This window comes from Ursus americanus, chromosome 6, assembly GCF_024610735.1.
Source record: "Ursus americanus isolate L20-20 chromosome 6, mUrsAme1.1.p, whole genome shotgun sequence".
Lineage (NCBI taxonomy): Eukaryota > Metazoa > Chordata > Mammalia > Carnivora > Ursidae > Ursus > Ursus americanus.
The window spans coordinates 28,531,658-28,548,841 of NC_142132.1; the positions used below are offsets into that span (position 1 = coordinate 28,531,658).

Genomic DNA, 17,184 nt, shown 5'->3' on the forward strand with positions numbered 1-17,184 from the left:
CCTAAAACAAAGTTCGCTGTGACAAATAAGTCTTATTTTTTCCACATTCTTCTTGAAAGCACTATATAATTTTAGTGTATTGAGCATGATTTGATTTACCATTAATATATTTCATAGACATTTATTGAGCGCCTACGAAGTGCCTAGGTCTGGAGATGTAAAGATAAATAAAAATCTTTGCTCACCAGCTGTTACCATCTCAAGAGGTGCTCAGCGCACATTTTAAAATTATAGTAACTTCTGTGGGAACTTATACCACACACCCGCACACAGAAACACACACATATTTTAAAGGATTTAGGTGTGTCAGAAATTTTCAGGAACCAAAAGAAGCAGGCAGGCCTTAAGGGTGGAAGCTCACATCTAATACTTCAGTATATAACATGTGTGTTTTTAAAATCATCTTTAATATGCCTTGTATATTCTTTCTCTTTTGGGCTCATTTTATGCAATCCTACTTCTAGAAGGTCTTAATGGCACTTCCCAGTCTAACCCAACCTAACCTGTGTATTTTTTGGTTGCTTAGTTTGGTAGAAGATCTTCAGGGAATTTCAGCTGAAGGTCATGCACTCCAGCCCTTTTCAGATTCCTTCATCCTATCTGGGGGGAGAGAGGGGAGACAGTTTGCCATTTCAGTGTTTGGGCTCTGAGACTGCCATTTGCACATCCACCCTTGGGCAGAACCTTTGCTCTGCATTTTGCCTGTTTGATATCTGGAGGCCCTGGGACCCTCGTGCATACCCACCATGCATAAAATAGTTATCTTCATCTGCCAAGTAGAAGGTCCATTTTATTTCAGAAAAAAGCTGAAAGTGGGGCCACAACTTTGAGTACAGCAAACTGGGCCCGACTTCTTTTCCCTGCTTGGGTTTGAGACCCATGGTGCTGACTGAGAGATGGTGTGGGTTGGGCTTGGTGAGGCAGGGCGGATGATGCGCCACATGGTTACTGGCTGTTCTCGAGCATCCAGGGACTATGTGCCGGCAGACACTGGCTGTGACTGCTGGCCAGGTATGAAAACCAGCTGTGTTACTCTGTGCCTTTCTGGCACCATAAAGGTGCACTTCCCTGCAGGAGGGATAACCCCATGGTCAGCCTCAAGGAGGGGCTGGAAGGGCAAGTCCGCTTGTGCGGTGGAGTGGCCAAGCCATGGCTCAGATGGGCGCAGCGTTCCTGAGACCATCCAAGCACGACTAGATTGCTTTGACTTGGCCTAAGTCAGCGTATATTGAAGTCCCCAAGACACTTTTTCCTTGGCTGCCGGCAGAACGGAGCCACGCGCAGCCTGGGGCCTTTTGCCCCTACCGGCGGATAAGCCCTTTGACCAGGACACTTGGTATTCTTTCTGGCTACTGTTTTCCCTACTGAGGTCAGAGGATGCTTCTGTGTGGCTGCCCAGCGCGTAGCAGAGGTCCATACTTGTGTCCATGAAGTCTCCATCTGCACTCTGTGCTTTGGCTGGAATCACAGTCGCCGCCGCAGGACCCCCTCTGCAACTTAACCACTCTTGCTCTTGCTCCTTCAACGCAAAGGGAAGGGCCCAGAGAGGAAGATATGCCTGCCGCTGTCAGGAGAAACCGGCGCGCGGCGGGTGCGCACTCTTCACTCCAGAGCCTAGGGCTGGCGCTGGGGCTTTCGTGTCGGGATTGAAGCTAGAACCGCCCTCCCCAAAGCCTCGCTGGGAGGGAAGTAAAAACAAGACGTCCCGCCCCGTACCCAAAATGTTACAACCATACGTTTCCATCCCTCTCTCTGCTTCCTGACCCTAGAGGGTTAAATCAGGAGGGTACAACGCCACCCCTTCCTCCTACTTCCCGCCTCCCCCCCCCATCCCCTCACCTTTAAAAAGTTTAAAAAAATGTCTGCAGTCGAAATCTCTTAAAGGGGCGGTGCTGGTGTACGAGTACTCTTGGCACGAGTCACTGAGAAGGCTGGCTAGGGGCGTGAGTTCGCTCCACCAGCACCAAAACACTGAAAAAAAAAGAGAGAGAGAGAGAAAGAGAGAGCGAGAGAGGGGGGAAAAAGGAAAGGAAAAAAAAGGGGGGGGGAGGCAGACAGACATACACTTTAGATAAGGACAATTAGTCACCAGTGAGACCCTGTAGGAAGAGAGGTTTAAATCAGAGGGATTTAATGAGGGTGCTCTGTGCCTTCCCTGAAGCCATGCCCTCCAGCAACTCCCGCCCCCCTGCGTGCCTAGCCCCGGTGGCTGTCTTGGCTCTGTTGCTCCATCTCTCCCTTTCCTCCCAAGTTGGAGACAGGAGACCCTTGCCTGTAGACAGAGCTCCAGGTTTGAAGGAAAAGACTCTGATTCTACTTGATGTGAGCACCAAGAACCCAGTCAGGACAGTCAATGAGAACTTCCTCTCTCTGCAGCTGGATCCGTCCATCATTCATGATGGCTGGCTCGATTTCTTAAGGTAAGGCAGGGGCTTCCATGGATCATTTTTTTTTAAAAGTAACAACCCCCACCCCTTCCTATCCCCCATTCCAAAGGGGGAAGAAGAAGAAGAAAATAAGCCAAGCGGATCTCACAAAGAGAAGAAAAGAGGTTTTCCTCCTCCTGGAATATTTGCTGTGAGGCTTTAACTGGTGATTGAGAAAAGCAATGTTTTCTATTAAGATGCACATGTTTGCAATGCAGAAGGCATTTCAGAAACTTATCAGTTATGACTGAAAAAATGTTGTGCTTACATATATCCACAATTAGCCTCCCCGTCTCCTTCTGAAAAAGAAACAAGAGGTTCAGGGCAGTTACAAAAGCGAAGAAAGGTCTGGAGCAACAAAGACCCGAGAGGAATGGGTGTGTGTGTGTGAGAGAGAGAGTGTGTGTGCCTGTGTGTGTGTATGTGAGTGTTCAAGCGGGGATCGCATGAAAGTGGAATTTTCCACGGAAAGATCGATTTGTCAGTCCTCTCCCACTCCAAGACAGAAAACGAATTTAAGCAGAGACTTGAGCGGTGGGGCAAGTTGGATCTGATTTTTGAAGTTTTCTTTTATATCCTCTGCTGTCGTCTCCAGACTTCAGGACTTTGTAAGATGTTTTTTTATAGACCGAATGGCCCCCCAGTCCCTCCTCCTTAAATCTCCTGCGGTAACTGCATAGTTTAGTTTTTCTTTAAAGAAAAAAAAGTTCTCGCTCCAGTCATAGGGTATATAAGGAGAGCGGAAAGGGTCCTAGAAATACTCCGGGGATGTTTCGGAGGTCCGAACTCGGCACCAGCGGATTACCAAACCGGGTGGTTTGTGATCATGAACTCCCCCCTTATTCAATGGCTTGGGATCTAATTGGGCTCACTCTCTCCCTGAGTTGTTACTGTTTAGCAGTTAGGCAACTAAGATCCCTTCCCATCAGGGACAGAGTTGTGGTGTAAAAAAATAAATAAATAAATCTGCAATGTCGAATCCAGTGTTGAGTTATTAAAAATTCCCTCCAAATTGGAGCCTCAGCTGTGGGACTCCCGAAGAGACCTAAGCGCTCTCTCAGTCCCACTTTTCTGCCCGGAGGCCGCGTCCGCCGTGCGTCTTTCGTGAGTATCTTTCACTCCTTGCGAAATCCATTTTGCTGCTGGCGTCCTCCAGCCCCTCAGCGCTGCGGGTCTGCCCGGGCCTCAGCTGGGTTAGCGGACGCGGCCGGTAGCGGGAGGAGCCACGTGGAGCGCTCCTTCCACGTGGAGCGAGCGTTGCGGGAGGACTGAGTGGTTGGTGTTGCTGCAGCTGTCGCTGAGGCCGTTTCGGTTCCTGGCGGTGCCTCTGCTGGGAAGGCGGGAAGAGCTACGCGCGGCCCGGCTTCCTCCTCGGAAGTTCTGTTGTGCAGCAGAGCGCGTCTCTGAGCTCGTGCGTTGGTTGGGGGCGACGGGGGGTTTTCCGAAATACACGCCCCACTTGCATAGCATTACTCCAGCTGCGCGGATTCCTTCGGGCTTCTTTTTCCTTCCTTCCTTACTTTTTAAACCATCTTGTTAACTGCATGCTGCAGAAAAGATTCTGGAAGGCAGCTTTTCGGGGAAGAAGCCGTGGCGGGGCGCATTTGCATTGGCTGTACAGGCTTCGGGATGGACAGTTGTTGGAAATGCCTTTTCTGCCGGGCGGTACTGGCGCAGATGTGACTCCTCTGCCCGCCGCGGGCCCATGCGGTGCCCTGACTGCGCTAGCCCTAGAACGCAGTCCCGGAGTCCTCGGCCAAACGACATTCCCGGCCACCGGACTTCTCGGGGTGGCTACCACTTTGTCAGCAACTCTCCGAAACTATAGCCCTCCGCTTTTTGATTTCACATCCACCCCCTTTATGATCCTGTGTATTTTCTACATTTAGATTTGGATTTTTCAGATCCTGAACCAGCAAAGCGTTAAAAATAACTTACAGATCCGGAATTCAACAGTTGGTCGTCTTAGCACTAAGAGCATCAGCACTGCTCCTTCTTTATCCTTCCCTGAAGTAGCTTTTGGCTTTTAAAACTATTTATTTATGGAAATCCCGAACCTAAATACATGTAAATGCTGTTGTTCTGGTGCTTCTGGAGTCTCCTCCGATGAGCAGGTTCCGCATTTCGGCAAACTTTACTTTTCCCAGAGCTTGCTTCCAAAGGGCCCCACGTAGGAAGGAAACGTGAAGTTGAACTCAGAGAGTGGGGAGGAGGATGTTACCTTTCCTGAGATCAGGCTGAATTATTTAAGGGGCCAAAGAGACATTACTTTTACCGTGCAAGGCAGGGGTGGGTAGAGTTCTCAGAAAAGCAAGGATTTACCCCGGGAATCTCTTGTCCAGAGTTTGGGAGATGGATGCGGTTGTTACAAGATAGTGTTGAAGGAAAATCAGCTTTAGCATTAAGGAAGGGGAAAAAAAAAAAAAAAGAACGAACGAACTCGACCTCAGGTACCCGGTCTGAGAGAAAAGAAAGGAGGCAGGTTTCACCTTATCCACAGAGGTTGGGGTGCCCCTGGGGCGGAGGAGGCAGATCTCGGCTTTCAGCCTAGAAGTTTGGCAAAAGTCGGAGCCCGGCAGTCCGCGCATTGCGCGTCTCCGCCAGGAGCGCTTTCCAGGCAGTGGCAGAAGCTGGGCAACTGCGCCTTAGCCCGGTGTTCTCAGCAGACGTGCCCCCCCCCCGCCCCCCCGCACTGTGTTAACAAGCAGACTAACCGTTTGGAAAGAAGTACCTTTGGCGAGCAGCGTCGGGTTGTCTGAGGGAGGGGGCCGCAGCCGCCTGGGTGCAGGAGGCGTAGCCTGGCAGCCGGGCCCGCGCGGATAGCGGGCTGGGGTGGACACAGCCCGTAGCCTCCGCCAGGTCGCTCGCAGAGAGTGGGAAGACGGCCTTGGTCGGTGCCACGCGCCTCTCGCTTCCCCCCGATCCTTTCCTCTCTCTTTCTCTATCCCTGCAGCTCCAAGCGTCTGGTGACCCTGGCTCGGGGACTTTCGCCCGCCTTTCTTCGCTTCGGGGGCAAAAGGACCGACTTCCTGCAGTTCCAGAACCTGAGGAACCCGGCGAAAAGCCGCGGGGGCCCCGGTCCGGATTACTATCTCAAAAACTATGAGGATGGTGAGAAACTTGCTTCTAGTCTAGCGGGGTGAGGGAAGTTGGCGGAATAGGAGCGAGCGCTCTCTGTGTATGTGGGGTGGGGTAGGGATAGTAGCAGACTTGGAGGAGAGCTTGGTAGAAGCTCCTCTGAAAAGCTGGTAGCGGAGGGTTAGGGGACATCAGAGTATGGGACTCCTGACGTGATTACGCGGAGGGGGTCGCCAGGTTGTCCTGGGCCCTGCTGCCGGACTTCCGCTGGGCGTCTGAGCTCCGGAGGCCGAGAACTGGTAGCCAGAACAACTGGCAGGCCAGTCCTGTGGGGGAGAAGACGTAGTGGGTTTCTGAGAAAATTCAAACAGGTTCATAGGCTACTAATGGGTCAGGGTCACGTTTCATTCCTAAAATTCTAGAAAAAAGTGCCTTTTTGTTTTTCTTATTTCTTGCTTTCCTGAGATGAGGGTATAGGTGATACAGCCTCTTTTGAATCCCACTCTATAAGTTTTCTGGATAATCCGTTTTAGATTGGACCTTTTTGTTGGGGAAGGTTTGAATATCTTCCGGTGGGTTCTCCTTCAGACTGCCTAATCTTAGAGTCTTTTTTTTCTTCCTGTTTTAAAATGGGATTATGAATGCCAGCCTTCTTTCTTGCCAGGATCAAATGAGTTAAGTGTTGGAAGGTCTTTGAAAACTCCAAACCATATTCAAGCGTGAGAGGTCAGTCTTTTTAGGTTCGAATAGTCTCATTTTTACTAGGAAAAAATGAAAATGGTGTTTAAAAGTTTTGTTTAGAGGGCGTAGTGTTAATATATATGAATTTTCTTTGTGGGTAGGGGGCATATTTCTTTCAAGTAGTCAAGATGGGAATTGGTGGGTACTCAGCTACTGAGGCTGTTTAGATTGTATGAAAGAGGCATTGGTGTCCGTTCTTGGAGGGTTATCTCTGCCCTGCTGTCCCTTTTCATAAGTGAGCCTCGGTTTTATTTTTGAAGAGCTCAAGGACAGGTTCTTAGAGCTCCCTGGATTTTGTTACATCTTGTCCTTGTAAATCAGCAAAAGGAGGAAATGCCATTGTATGCATATTCTGGAGTTTCACTGAATGGGGATTCTGGAGAGATACTGGGATCTATCTCAAGGGTGGCTGGGGGAAATTTTTTATTGTAAGTGCCAGAGTGGAGAAAGAGAGCAAGGCTGAGGCTTCTTGAGTTTAAAGCCTGAATAGGACTTACTCTTACAACATTTGCCAAAGTGTATAGGAGTGTAAAGCTACATCTTTTCAAAGGTAAATGTCATTGCCATAAAAATGTGGATTGCAATAGATCTTGCTGTCACTCAGCATAAAATGCTGAAAGGTAAAAGATAATCCTGAACAGCAGCTCTGATGGTAATTTGACCCAGGGCCTTATAGCTCCTAGGGTCACTGTCAGCTCTGTGATCAGACATGAGAAGGGAGAATATTAATGGTTTTCCTGATGAAACGGCTTTTCTTTGAATTCATGTCAACTACTACTTCTTTGGCTTGTGAAAAAACATATAAGAGCCCCAAGAACCACTGGGGGAGGGGGGAAGGACCATTATAAATTACAGGAATTGGACTTTTTCTCCCAAACTTGAACCTAGGATTATATTACTAATTCATTGAGAACATGAGATCCGCTTAAAATGAAGGATACAATTTGTTTCCCTTTGTGAAAAGAGAAAGTGGGCATCATGGGGAGAAGGGAAATTGGCAGAAGGCTTTGCCCCATAAAACTTCGTAGAATTAAAAAAAAATCAGAAATGGAAAAGATCTAAGAGGTCATCTTCAATCCTCCCACCACTTCAGGGGCCAGTACAGGATCATTCCATATGGAATCCTTTCTTGTTTTGTCCAACCTGGTATTAAATATCTCTAGGAATGTAGTTTTTACCACACTTGGGGGAGAGAGTTCTTCTGTCCCATAGGTTTTTGCCAGGATATTTATCCTGAATTTTCCTTTTATAAATATTCTCCAAACATTTATGATTATGTCTTTTTTAGCATTTTTTTAGACATCTGTCTTCAAAATAATTTCTGTCTTTGGTATGAGTGGCAGCTTCAAAAAAAGATTTCCTTATAGATGTTTTTTTTAATCTAGACTACCTGGATTTAATTCTTTTAAAACTTTCTTTAAAGTCTGTATTTCCAGTCACTAATCTGTTTTATTGCTCCTAGCTGATCTCCTTTTGATTTATGTCTCCCTGGTAATGAGATGCTCTGAACTGTATCAGTATTTGAGACCTTAGCAGAGTTAAAGAGAGTAGGAATGCCCTGTTTCTGCCCTTTGATGCTCACTTATCCTTAAATCACCCGTATTGTCTTTGTTGTTGCATGTTGCATTACAGAATTTAAGGCAAAAATATTTTTGGTAGTCTTAGCAATTTTGCAAACATTATACTTCAGTTGTCACTTTTCATCCAGTGATAATTATCATCATCATGATGAACATCTTTAAACATAATTAGGTCTTCTTAGTAAATGGCCCTGTAATAGGCACTTGGGCATAAGCACCTTATTAAAAACAAGATGTATTGACTTAAACATAATACAGAGTAATAACATACATTTTGAGTAATAAGATACACCTATTGGCACATTATGAAATTGAATGCTATAGTGAAGGGAATATGGAATTTGGACTTAGAAGGCCTGTATTGCAGGCCTTGCTCTATCACTTAGGATTGTGTGGCCCTGGGCTTTCTGCTTCTCTATAGCATATGGATGGTGATAATACCTGCTGTGCATTGCTTCTGTGAGGCTTTTAAAAAGTAATATGTGTAAAATATTTTGTCAGTTACAACACACTATATAAAGGCTAAGGATCTTACATTTATTAAGAGCAATTCCAGAAAATTTGTAACATTTAATATTTTGAAGTGGGATTAAGAGTGAATAAGATTTAATGAGGCAGAAGTTTATACAGAAGAAAGGAGATAGAATTAGAAAATTGTTTGACAGGATTAAGGGAATGTAGGGAGAATTGTCTTTAAGGAGTGGAGGTGGAGAACTTAGGATGGCTTACTTTTTTTGTGGTAATGAGAGAAGAGACTGGTCTTTACTTTTGTTATATGCTAACAATGAAATGAACGAGTAATTCCAGTTTAGGTAAAATACACTTTTACAGTTAATTCTTACTGTTATTTTGATGTGATTTGTTGTTTCCCCCTGAATGAATAGTGCAATTAACAAAGCATGTAGCTTCTATTTTCCACATACTTTTTAAGCTTTAGCGCAATTGCATTTTCTCTTAACTTTCTAAAACTGCTGTTTATGTATCACTTTGGGAGAGTCTCTGGTTACTCTTAATACAGTTAATCTATTCAACTCTATGCTTAGGCAGCTTGAATTTCATACAAACACGATGGTGATGGAAGGTATAAAAATAGGATTGTTCTTCATACCTTGGAATCTTACCATTTGCCTTACCTTTTGTACACCATTTATTATGCATGTCAAAAGCCAGCTTGATATTTCTAAAATATCATATTCATTATATTATTCTTTTGCCCAGAAAATGTTGAAGTTCCTCAACTTGGCATTCAAAGCCTTTCACATTTCAGTCTCGGGTTACAATTTTGTATCCTGTGTTTTTATATACTTTTTATTGTAGTCCTACTTGATTTTCACTCTCCGTAAAGCATCTTCATTATCTCAACCCCATACTTTTGTTCAGCCACATTATCTCTGCTCTGAATGCCTTTCTCTTGGCTCTGTTCAAATCTTACCCGCTACCCAATTCCTGAAGGCCCATGGCAAATCCCCCTTATTTTCTCAAGGCATTTCCCAAGCATATCATTGCGCAGTGATCTCTTCTTTCTCTGGACTGTTGTAGCTTTTACTCTTTATGTTGGGTTTTTTGTTGTTGTTTTTGTTTTTTTTTGGCTCTGTCTGCCTTATTTTGCTTTTAACTTTTAACATGTATATGAAAAGTTTTCCTTTCCATTAAATGTTTTACCTTTATAGAAAGCAAATTTTTCATAAGAAGGGACCATATCTAATTAGTATATATTCTAAAATGTCTAGCATTAATAGAGGTTCAGCAAATATTTTTGGATCTATATTGGCTTAAGAACACTGTTAAAGCTCTGGGAAAATGGAGATGACTAATGAAGAAATGAGTGAATTTGTATGTGAAGATTCTATTCATTTTTCACCTTAAGTGCATAGTCTTATAAGTTCATTCTTAATGCTTATTTTAATGACATTTTCAATATTTTAACTGTGTACTCTTTATCTTATGTAGTCTAAGTCATCTTAGTTTCACGCTATGCATTTAAATTAAATTTATCACCTAGTTTAAAGCCTTGCACTAGACCCATTACTAATTTTATATTGTATTTGTTTCTTCTTTGCCTTTACTTTTGCTTTTCCTTGTTAGCCTTATTTAGTTTCTGTGCCTAATTTTCTAATTCCCAATTTAATAGTGCTTTTTCACAAACTTCAACAGTTTTTTTTTTTTTTTATCTCCCTTGTCTTGAAGATTTTCTCTTCAGAGAGCTTCTGAAATTCTAAATGTTGAATGTGAGTGCACTTTATAAACTCTAAGGCACTCTACAACTATTATTATTGTTCGCCTTTCTCCAGGAAGTTTTCCCAGTTTTAGTAGAGGTGAGGTAGTTAATTTTTTTCTATTTCCATGCTATCAATCAAGACGTAAGACATGACAACAGCACAAGTACCAAAAAACATATTTGCCTTGAACTTACCCACCTTTTATTATCTCATTTTATTTAAAATAAAGGTTTTATAAAGGTTTCTTGAAATTCAGTTACATTTACAAGTATTTATTGATTACCTACTCTGTTTAGTTTCATGCTAGACAAAGAATGGCAGAATATCAAATAAATAAATGACAGCGTCCCAAATCACCATTAGAACACAACAGTAATAATTGCTGTAGGCAAGATCTCCTAATCAGTGTTAAAATAAATAGGTGAGGGGTGGTTGGGTGGCTCATTTGGTTGAGCATCCTGCTCTTGGTTTCAGCTCAGGTCATGACCTCAGGGTCTTGGGATCAAGCCCCATATGGGACTCAGTGCTCACAGGAGAGTCGGCTTGAGGATTCTCTCTCTCTCCTTCCCCCTGCTTGCATTCTCTATCTCTCACTGAAATAAATAAATCTTAAAAAAAAATAGGTGAGACCCTAATGTAAAACTGGATATTTGCATAGCTTTAAAGCATCGTTCCCATAATATTTATTAATGAATTGTTGAGGTGGTTTTGGCTTATGACCGTAAATTCTTTGATACTTCTCTCTCTAGGAGGTGGAACTTGACTTTTGTCCTTTTAAGTGTAGGCTGGATTTAATGATTTGTTTCTAAAGAAGAGAGTCTGTAAAGGGGAAAATACTAACTTTATAGTGGAGAAACAGACTATTTCACAAAGTGATCAAGCTTAACATAAGCAGATAAATCATTTGGATAATCATGTATTCCCTGATATGATGTGATGGGAAGGCACATCACCTTTTTGATATTCTTTGGAAGAATCCCTAACTCTCTGTAATATGAGAAAACATTAGCCAAACCAAACTGAAAGGCATTCTACAGACTAACTGACCTGTACCCTTCAAAAGACACTGTCCCTGCTGTCAGTGAACTAGTAGCTTAATTAGTGAGATAATATTTATACTGATAAAACTTAAGAGTAACTCAGAGACAATATAGAAAGAAGTGCTAAGTGAAACACTTTGCCAGGTGTAACAGGAAAAGTAGAGATGAATATAGGCCAGACTTAGGTAGGAGTTAGGTTGGGCCTTGTGAAAGAGTTAGACTTTGGAGAGGTAGTGACAAGAAGAGAGGACATTTAACTCAAGGGAAAGAGCACGAGGGCAAAGCCTAAATATGTGTTTGGGTAGAAAGGAGACCATCCTGGTTGCATAGAAGGCACATGTTAAGATTAGTTCATATTGCCAGAGCTATATTTTTTAGAGGCCTATTGGCACATTTTTTTGTTAATTCAGAAATGTTTGTAATTAAAAAATATATAAAAAATAAAGTACATGTTAGAAATGATTGTTTAGAGAGAGAGACAGAACTCAACAGGAGGAGGGGCAGAGGGAGAGGGAGAGGGAATCCCAAACAGACTCCTTGTGCTCAATCTCATGACATTGAGATCAAGACCTGAGTAGAAATCAAGAGTCAGATGCTCAACTGACTGAGCCACCCAGGCGCCCTGTTAGAAATGATTCTAAGAAAAGCTCATAGTGCTAAAATTATGTCTAAATTGAGTTTTAAGAAGTTCTAATATATTTTTGTTAGTTCCAAAATATGTAATTGAAGAAGAAGAAAGTACATGTTTGAGGGAAAAGGTTGGTTGGGTAAATCCGGATTACATTATGAGAACCTTGAATTTTAGCCATAGTAAATAGTATTGTTCCTATAGGAAACTAGAGGGTGTTGTAAGTTCTCTTATTCCATTGGAGAAGGGGAGGACATGTTTTCAACGTGGGCAGTGCCCCTTGCCCTCTCCCATTCTTCTTTTCAAAATTACTGCACGTGTTCACATACTCTAGCTAAAGTACTTTGTTGAGGTTTGAGTTATGAAGCATGATTGAAAGACAGATAATTTAAAATTTAGTAATTAATTTGGTTCTTACATTATAAGATATATAAAAAAAAGAAAAGGTTTTAGAACTTGCTTGATAAGTTTTACCACAGAATAAAAACAGGCTAGTATTTTATAATATTCATTCACTCATGACTTTATTCACTGAGCAGGCATTTAATTCCTGTTTGACACTGAGGCTGAGAAGATGAAATGGGCTGAGAAGATGAATGAGGTATTAATGTCAAATTTCATACTACTGACTTCTTGTCACTTTAGCAGCATCAGCCAAAAGCAGTTTCTGGAGATTTTTAGGCTGAGGAAGAACTTTCAACTTCATCATTTGGCATTTCATGATTTGTCTGCCAGCAACTTTAGTAGGATTTGATTTAATTGAATATTTTATTAAAGTGTGTCAGAAATCACCTGAAGTTTTATAAATGTCTTATTCTGCCTTTTGGAAACAAAAGGATGAATTTTCTGAAATGTTTAAAATTTGGTACCCAAGTCCTGATGTTAGCTGCAGCTCACTGTACCTTTTGAATTTGAATATGGTATCTCACAAAGATATAGTTGTTCTGTCATTTAGTCATGGTGGCCATCTGTAGAGTGCTGGAAGTGGTAGAGATCGAAACTCTGGGATTTGTTATGAGTAGAGGTGGCTTAATTAATTTCAGCGAATCAGAAAATTCAGCGAATAAACCTTACAATCACAACCACATTTGTATAATTTATCACCTGGTCATTGGGGCCAAAGGTTATCCACAGACAGTTGTGTATTCCTGTACAACACAATTGTTCTACTGTTGCCAATATCAAATATCAATATTTTTCTTGCCAAATGAGTTTAAATTCTCTCTCCTGTTCTACCAAGCCCTCCTGGTGGGATGGGCACCTCATAGAAGAAAAGAAATTTCTTTCATGATTCCCTGGGCCTGATCATGCCCCCAGTCACATGGTCTGGGCTCCTAGAGTCAGGAGCCTTTTCTGAGAATCCTTCATCAAAATGGATTAGATGTTAAGAATCTTAACTTTGGGGCTTCTTAGTGCCTTAATCAAGTTTTCAGCTGTCTCAGTCTATGAGACAGTGGATTGGGAACACTGAGGTAGGGGTATGTGTGTGTGTGTGTGTGTGTGTGTAAGAGAGAGAATATATAAGCATGAGAGAATTTGGTGTGTTTTATTTCTTGCACTTGTCTGTGGGTGGTGTTTTGTCAGAGTAAATACTTATTTCTAGATTAATGGTTTGTGTTGTACAAGATGTAGATACCTTGTTGAACTCTGCTGTCCTTAGGTTTCATGATTTGCTTGAGTGAAGTTCAGTTCTGTCAGGTTTCTTCACTTTACTATAGTGAAGAACTGTAATTTTTTTTTTTTTAAAGATTTTATTTATTTGGCAGAGATAGAGACAGCCAGCGAGAGAGGGAACACAAGCAGGGGGAGTGGGAGAGGAAGAAGCAGGCTCATAGCAGAAGAGCCTGATGTGGGGCTCGATCCCAGATCGCCGGGATCACGCCCTGAGCCGAAGGCAGACGCTTAACCGCTGTGCCACCCAGGCGCCCCAAGAACTGTAATTTTGCCTATATAAACTTTTGATTATCAACTATATGCCAAACTTAGTGTTAGACATTGGGGCTACCAAGAGGAATAAGGCATGAACTGCAGTCTCAAAGTGCTCTGGTCTTCATATTTGTAGAATTTCACAGTGGTCTCCAGTATTATTTTTCTACTTTAGTCAGATTAATTTTTGCTTAGTCCCTCCACTTTGCTTATATCATCCACCTTGAATACTCATCCTCCCTCTTGAATTCAAAATTTTACTTGTCCTTCAAAGCTCTGTCTCCTCTCCTACCAAACCTTCTGCTAAGCCAATCCCCATCCATCCCTCCTCATTCTCTGAATTTTTCTGAGATTCTTTTCTGAATACTTGATCTAATTTAGTCCAAGTACCCCAGAATTTATGTTTGATTGACTTAAGTTGACATCATTTTTGTCTCTAGGAATTTACAGTCAAAACACACTGGCATTGACACACATACAAATCCATACAGAGAAAACTATCATCACACTGTATGGAACAGACACTTTAAATCAAGCAAAATATTTATGTTATTTAGAAACCTTAATGCATGTGTTTTGCTTTTTGAATGGCAAGGAATAAAGTAAAAAATATAAGCTGCATATAGAAAAAATGGGGTACATATCTGTATCTGTATGTTTGTGTTGAGGATGTTGTATTATTGGGGGTTAAACCAGTACCTTATTTTCACTTGCTCTGGAAAGGCAAAAAAGCCTTGAAGGATGGAAGGTGAGATTGGAAAGCTGGGAAAAGCTCCAAATTGTCCAGATTTGGAGCATTATATCTGAAATAAGAATGGGTGTTTTTTGGTAGCTTAATAATAATAATAATAATAATAATAATAATAATAATAATAATAGGGGTGCCTGGGTGGCACAGCGGTTAAGTGTCTGCCTTCGGCTCAGGGCGTGATCCCGGCGTTATGGGATCGAGCCCCACATTAGGCTCCTCTGCTATGAGCCTGCTTCTTCCTCTCCCACTTCCCCTGCTTGTGTACCCTCTCTCGCTGGCTGTCTCTCTCTCTGTCAAATAAATAAAATCTTTTAAAAAAAAATAATATAATAATAATACTTAACATTAGTGAGTGCTTTTTATGTGCCAAATGGTATTTTATGCAAATTATATGCACTAATACATTTAATTCTCTTATCAACCCCATGAGAAAAGTACTGTTTTCCCCACTTGACAAATGGGGAAACCAAGGCACAGAGTGGTTAAGTAACTTGCCCAAGACCACCCAGCTAATGAGTTGTAGAGCAGAGACTTAATAACATCAGTTATTAAACCTGCAGACTTAAATATCTTTTCAGACAGATAAGACATGCAAAAAATAATAACAAGAACAAGATAGGATATAATCAAATGTTAAACCATGTAGAACAAGCTGTAAGGGCTATATAAGTTGAGAGAAGGAGATTAAGTGAGAGCTGGAGTAGTCAGGACCTGGTCTTAAGAGTATATAATAATAATGCTAATAATAGCTATTGTTTGTTGACCTCTTACAATCTTTCCATATGTTATCTCATTTAATTCTTAAATCAATCTGATGAGAAACATTGTGTGTGTGTATGAAGAACCTGAGACTCAGAAAAGACATGTGACTTGCTCAAGGTCATAAAGATAAGCAGTTGATAGAACCAGGATTAGAACCCAGTCCTGTTTTCTCTTTACCATGCTTAGGTAGGAGAGGGGTCCCATCTTTGATTCATTCATTATTTTATTTATTCATCCATTCATCTTTCTGGCACTCAGAAGCCCTATATTAAACTAAGCCTTGTGGAACATTAAAAGTATGTGTGCCATAGGCCTTCCCATGAGGATAATGGAAGTCTTGTGGGTTAGGACACAAAATAGTTGTTAGGTAAAGCAACAAAAGAATAATCACAGGGAGGCACATGAACAATTGAAAGAGGTGGTTGTCACATTTTATGACACATTGAAAGAATAGAACAACAACTGATCTAATGTGGAATAGAACTTACTACTTTCTCTGGGAAGGAGGTATATTTGGAAGTAGATACATTGAAGAGAATAATAGAAATGAATCAAGAGTATTATTGATATAAAGGAAATGGCAGGATAAAAACAAAATTAAGTATATTTCAAAAAGTTAAAGTTATAAACAAATTGTTGCAATTTTAGAATTACCTTATTTTATATTTATAAACAGACCCATACTCTGCCTTAAGTTCCAAGTCCAGTGAAACCCTGTGAAGGGTAAAGATAACTGGTAAGGGTGAGGTTTCAGGAGAACCCTTCCTTTCTAACCTCCCTCCCTGTCTTTCGTTTTAAATTGAGATTTTAAATTCAAGTGGAAAACACTTTTATAGCCACTGAAAATGAAGAAACCAAGGAACAAAGAGGTTTATATATTCTGCACAAAGTCTCAGGGGTGATTTAAGAAACTCTGTTGTTAAGTGGCAGAGCTATGGTTGGATCCAGGACATTCTCGCTCTGAAGTTGGTTATTGTCTCTGTCCCTGTAGCATAACAGCACTATGTTCCTCATTCTTCTTACTGAGACAGCTTCAAAGGCCTTTCCACTAGGGGTTTATATTAACTTGAGTCTGATTTGGAAGTTTGAGAATGGGGCTACATGAAAAGTATTATTATTTCCTTTGTGGCTGTTTCCATCTGGTTTGGTCACTTATCTCCTCATTCTGTCACCTCTCTCTGAGGGACCTGGGTTCCATGTCTCTGTCCTCTCTCTGTCCTGCTGCCTGATTAATCTTTCTGAAGCTCCATTGTCTGCCCAGCTAGAAACCTTCAGAGACCTCTCTTGTCTGCTCATTCAAGTTCTCACTCTCCTCCAGCTTTCCAAGGCCCTTGAGAGTCAGCTTCTCCTCTCTCTGCCATCATTTCTAACCCTTGGATTCTCACTCTATCATCTGTTTGCCCACCTTCTACCCATTTCTGAATTCTTCTACCTTGCAGAGCCCTAATCACATTTGTCCTCCTCTATGAATTCTTCACTATCTCAACTCAAAGTGATTTAATTAACTAATTCCCTTATGAAACATTCATCAAGCCTGAATTCCTGAGGCATTTATTATCTAAAAATCACTCCTTTGCTATTTTCATATTCTGCCTTATCTTCTCATGTATCTTTTTTATGTGTTCATATAGACTTGGATCTACCCTTAGATTATAGGTCATTGTGAGAGTAGTGATTATATCATTTCTGTAGTTTCTACAACATCTAGTAGAGTGTCTTTTGCATAGTAGCTCTTCAGCAAATACTTGTTGACTAATTATTTGCCGTTTATTTGGTAGCTTAATATACTAAAGGGAATAATCTTTCTTCCATTCATTGTTTCTGCTTTAAAAATATATATATAAGATATTTCTGGTGAATGCTTAACTTCTTTATTCATATTTTTATTTTTAAAGATTTATGCTTTTATTTCTATTATTAATTACCAATATAATGCAGGCTCACTAGTATAAATTCAATAATATGTATATCAAATGACCCCCAATCCCGCTCTATAGATATAATCACTCTTAAAAATCACTCTGGTATGTAAC

The 17,184-nt window shown here is 41.5% G+C and overlaps 1 protein-coding gene across 1 annotated transcript in view; it reads left to right on the top strand.

The window, feature by feature from the left end:
• The first annotated feature begins 2,020 nt into the window (after window positions 1-2,020).
• Window positions 2,021-17,184, top strand: part of LOC123783638 (inactive heparanase-2) — a 59,089-nt gene continuing 43,925 nt past the window's right edge. Inside the window, exons 1-2 of the mRNA XM_045784495.2 lie at window positions 2,021-2,420; window positions 5,380-5,537. Coding sequence (XP_045640451.1) covers window positions 2,134-2,420; window positions 5,380-5,537 — 445 coding nt within the window. The 5' untranslated portion in view covers window positions 2,021-2,133. The remainder of the gene's footprint in view (window positions 2,421-5,379; window positions 5,538-17,184) is intronic.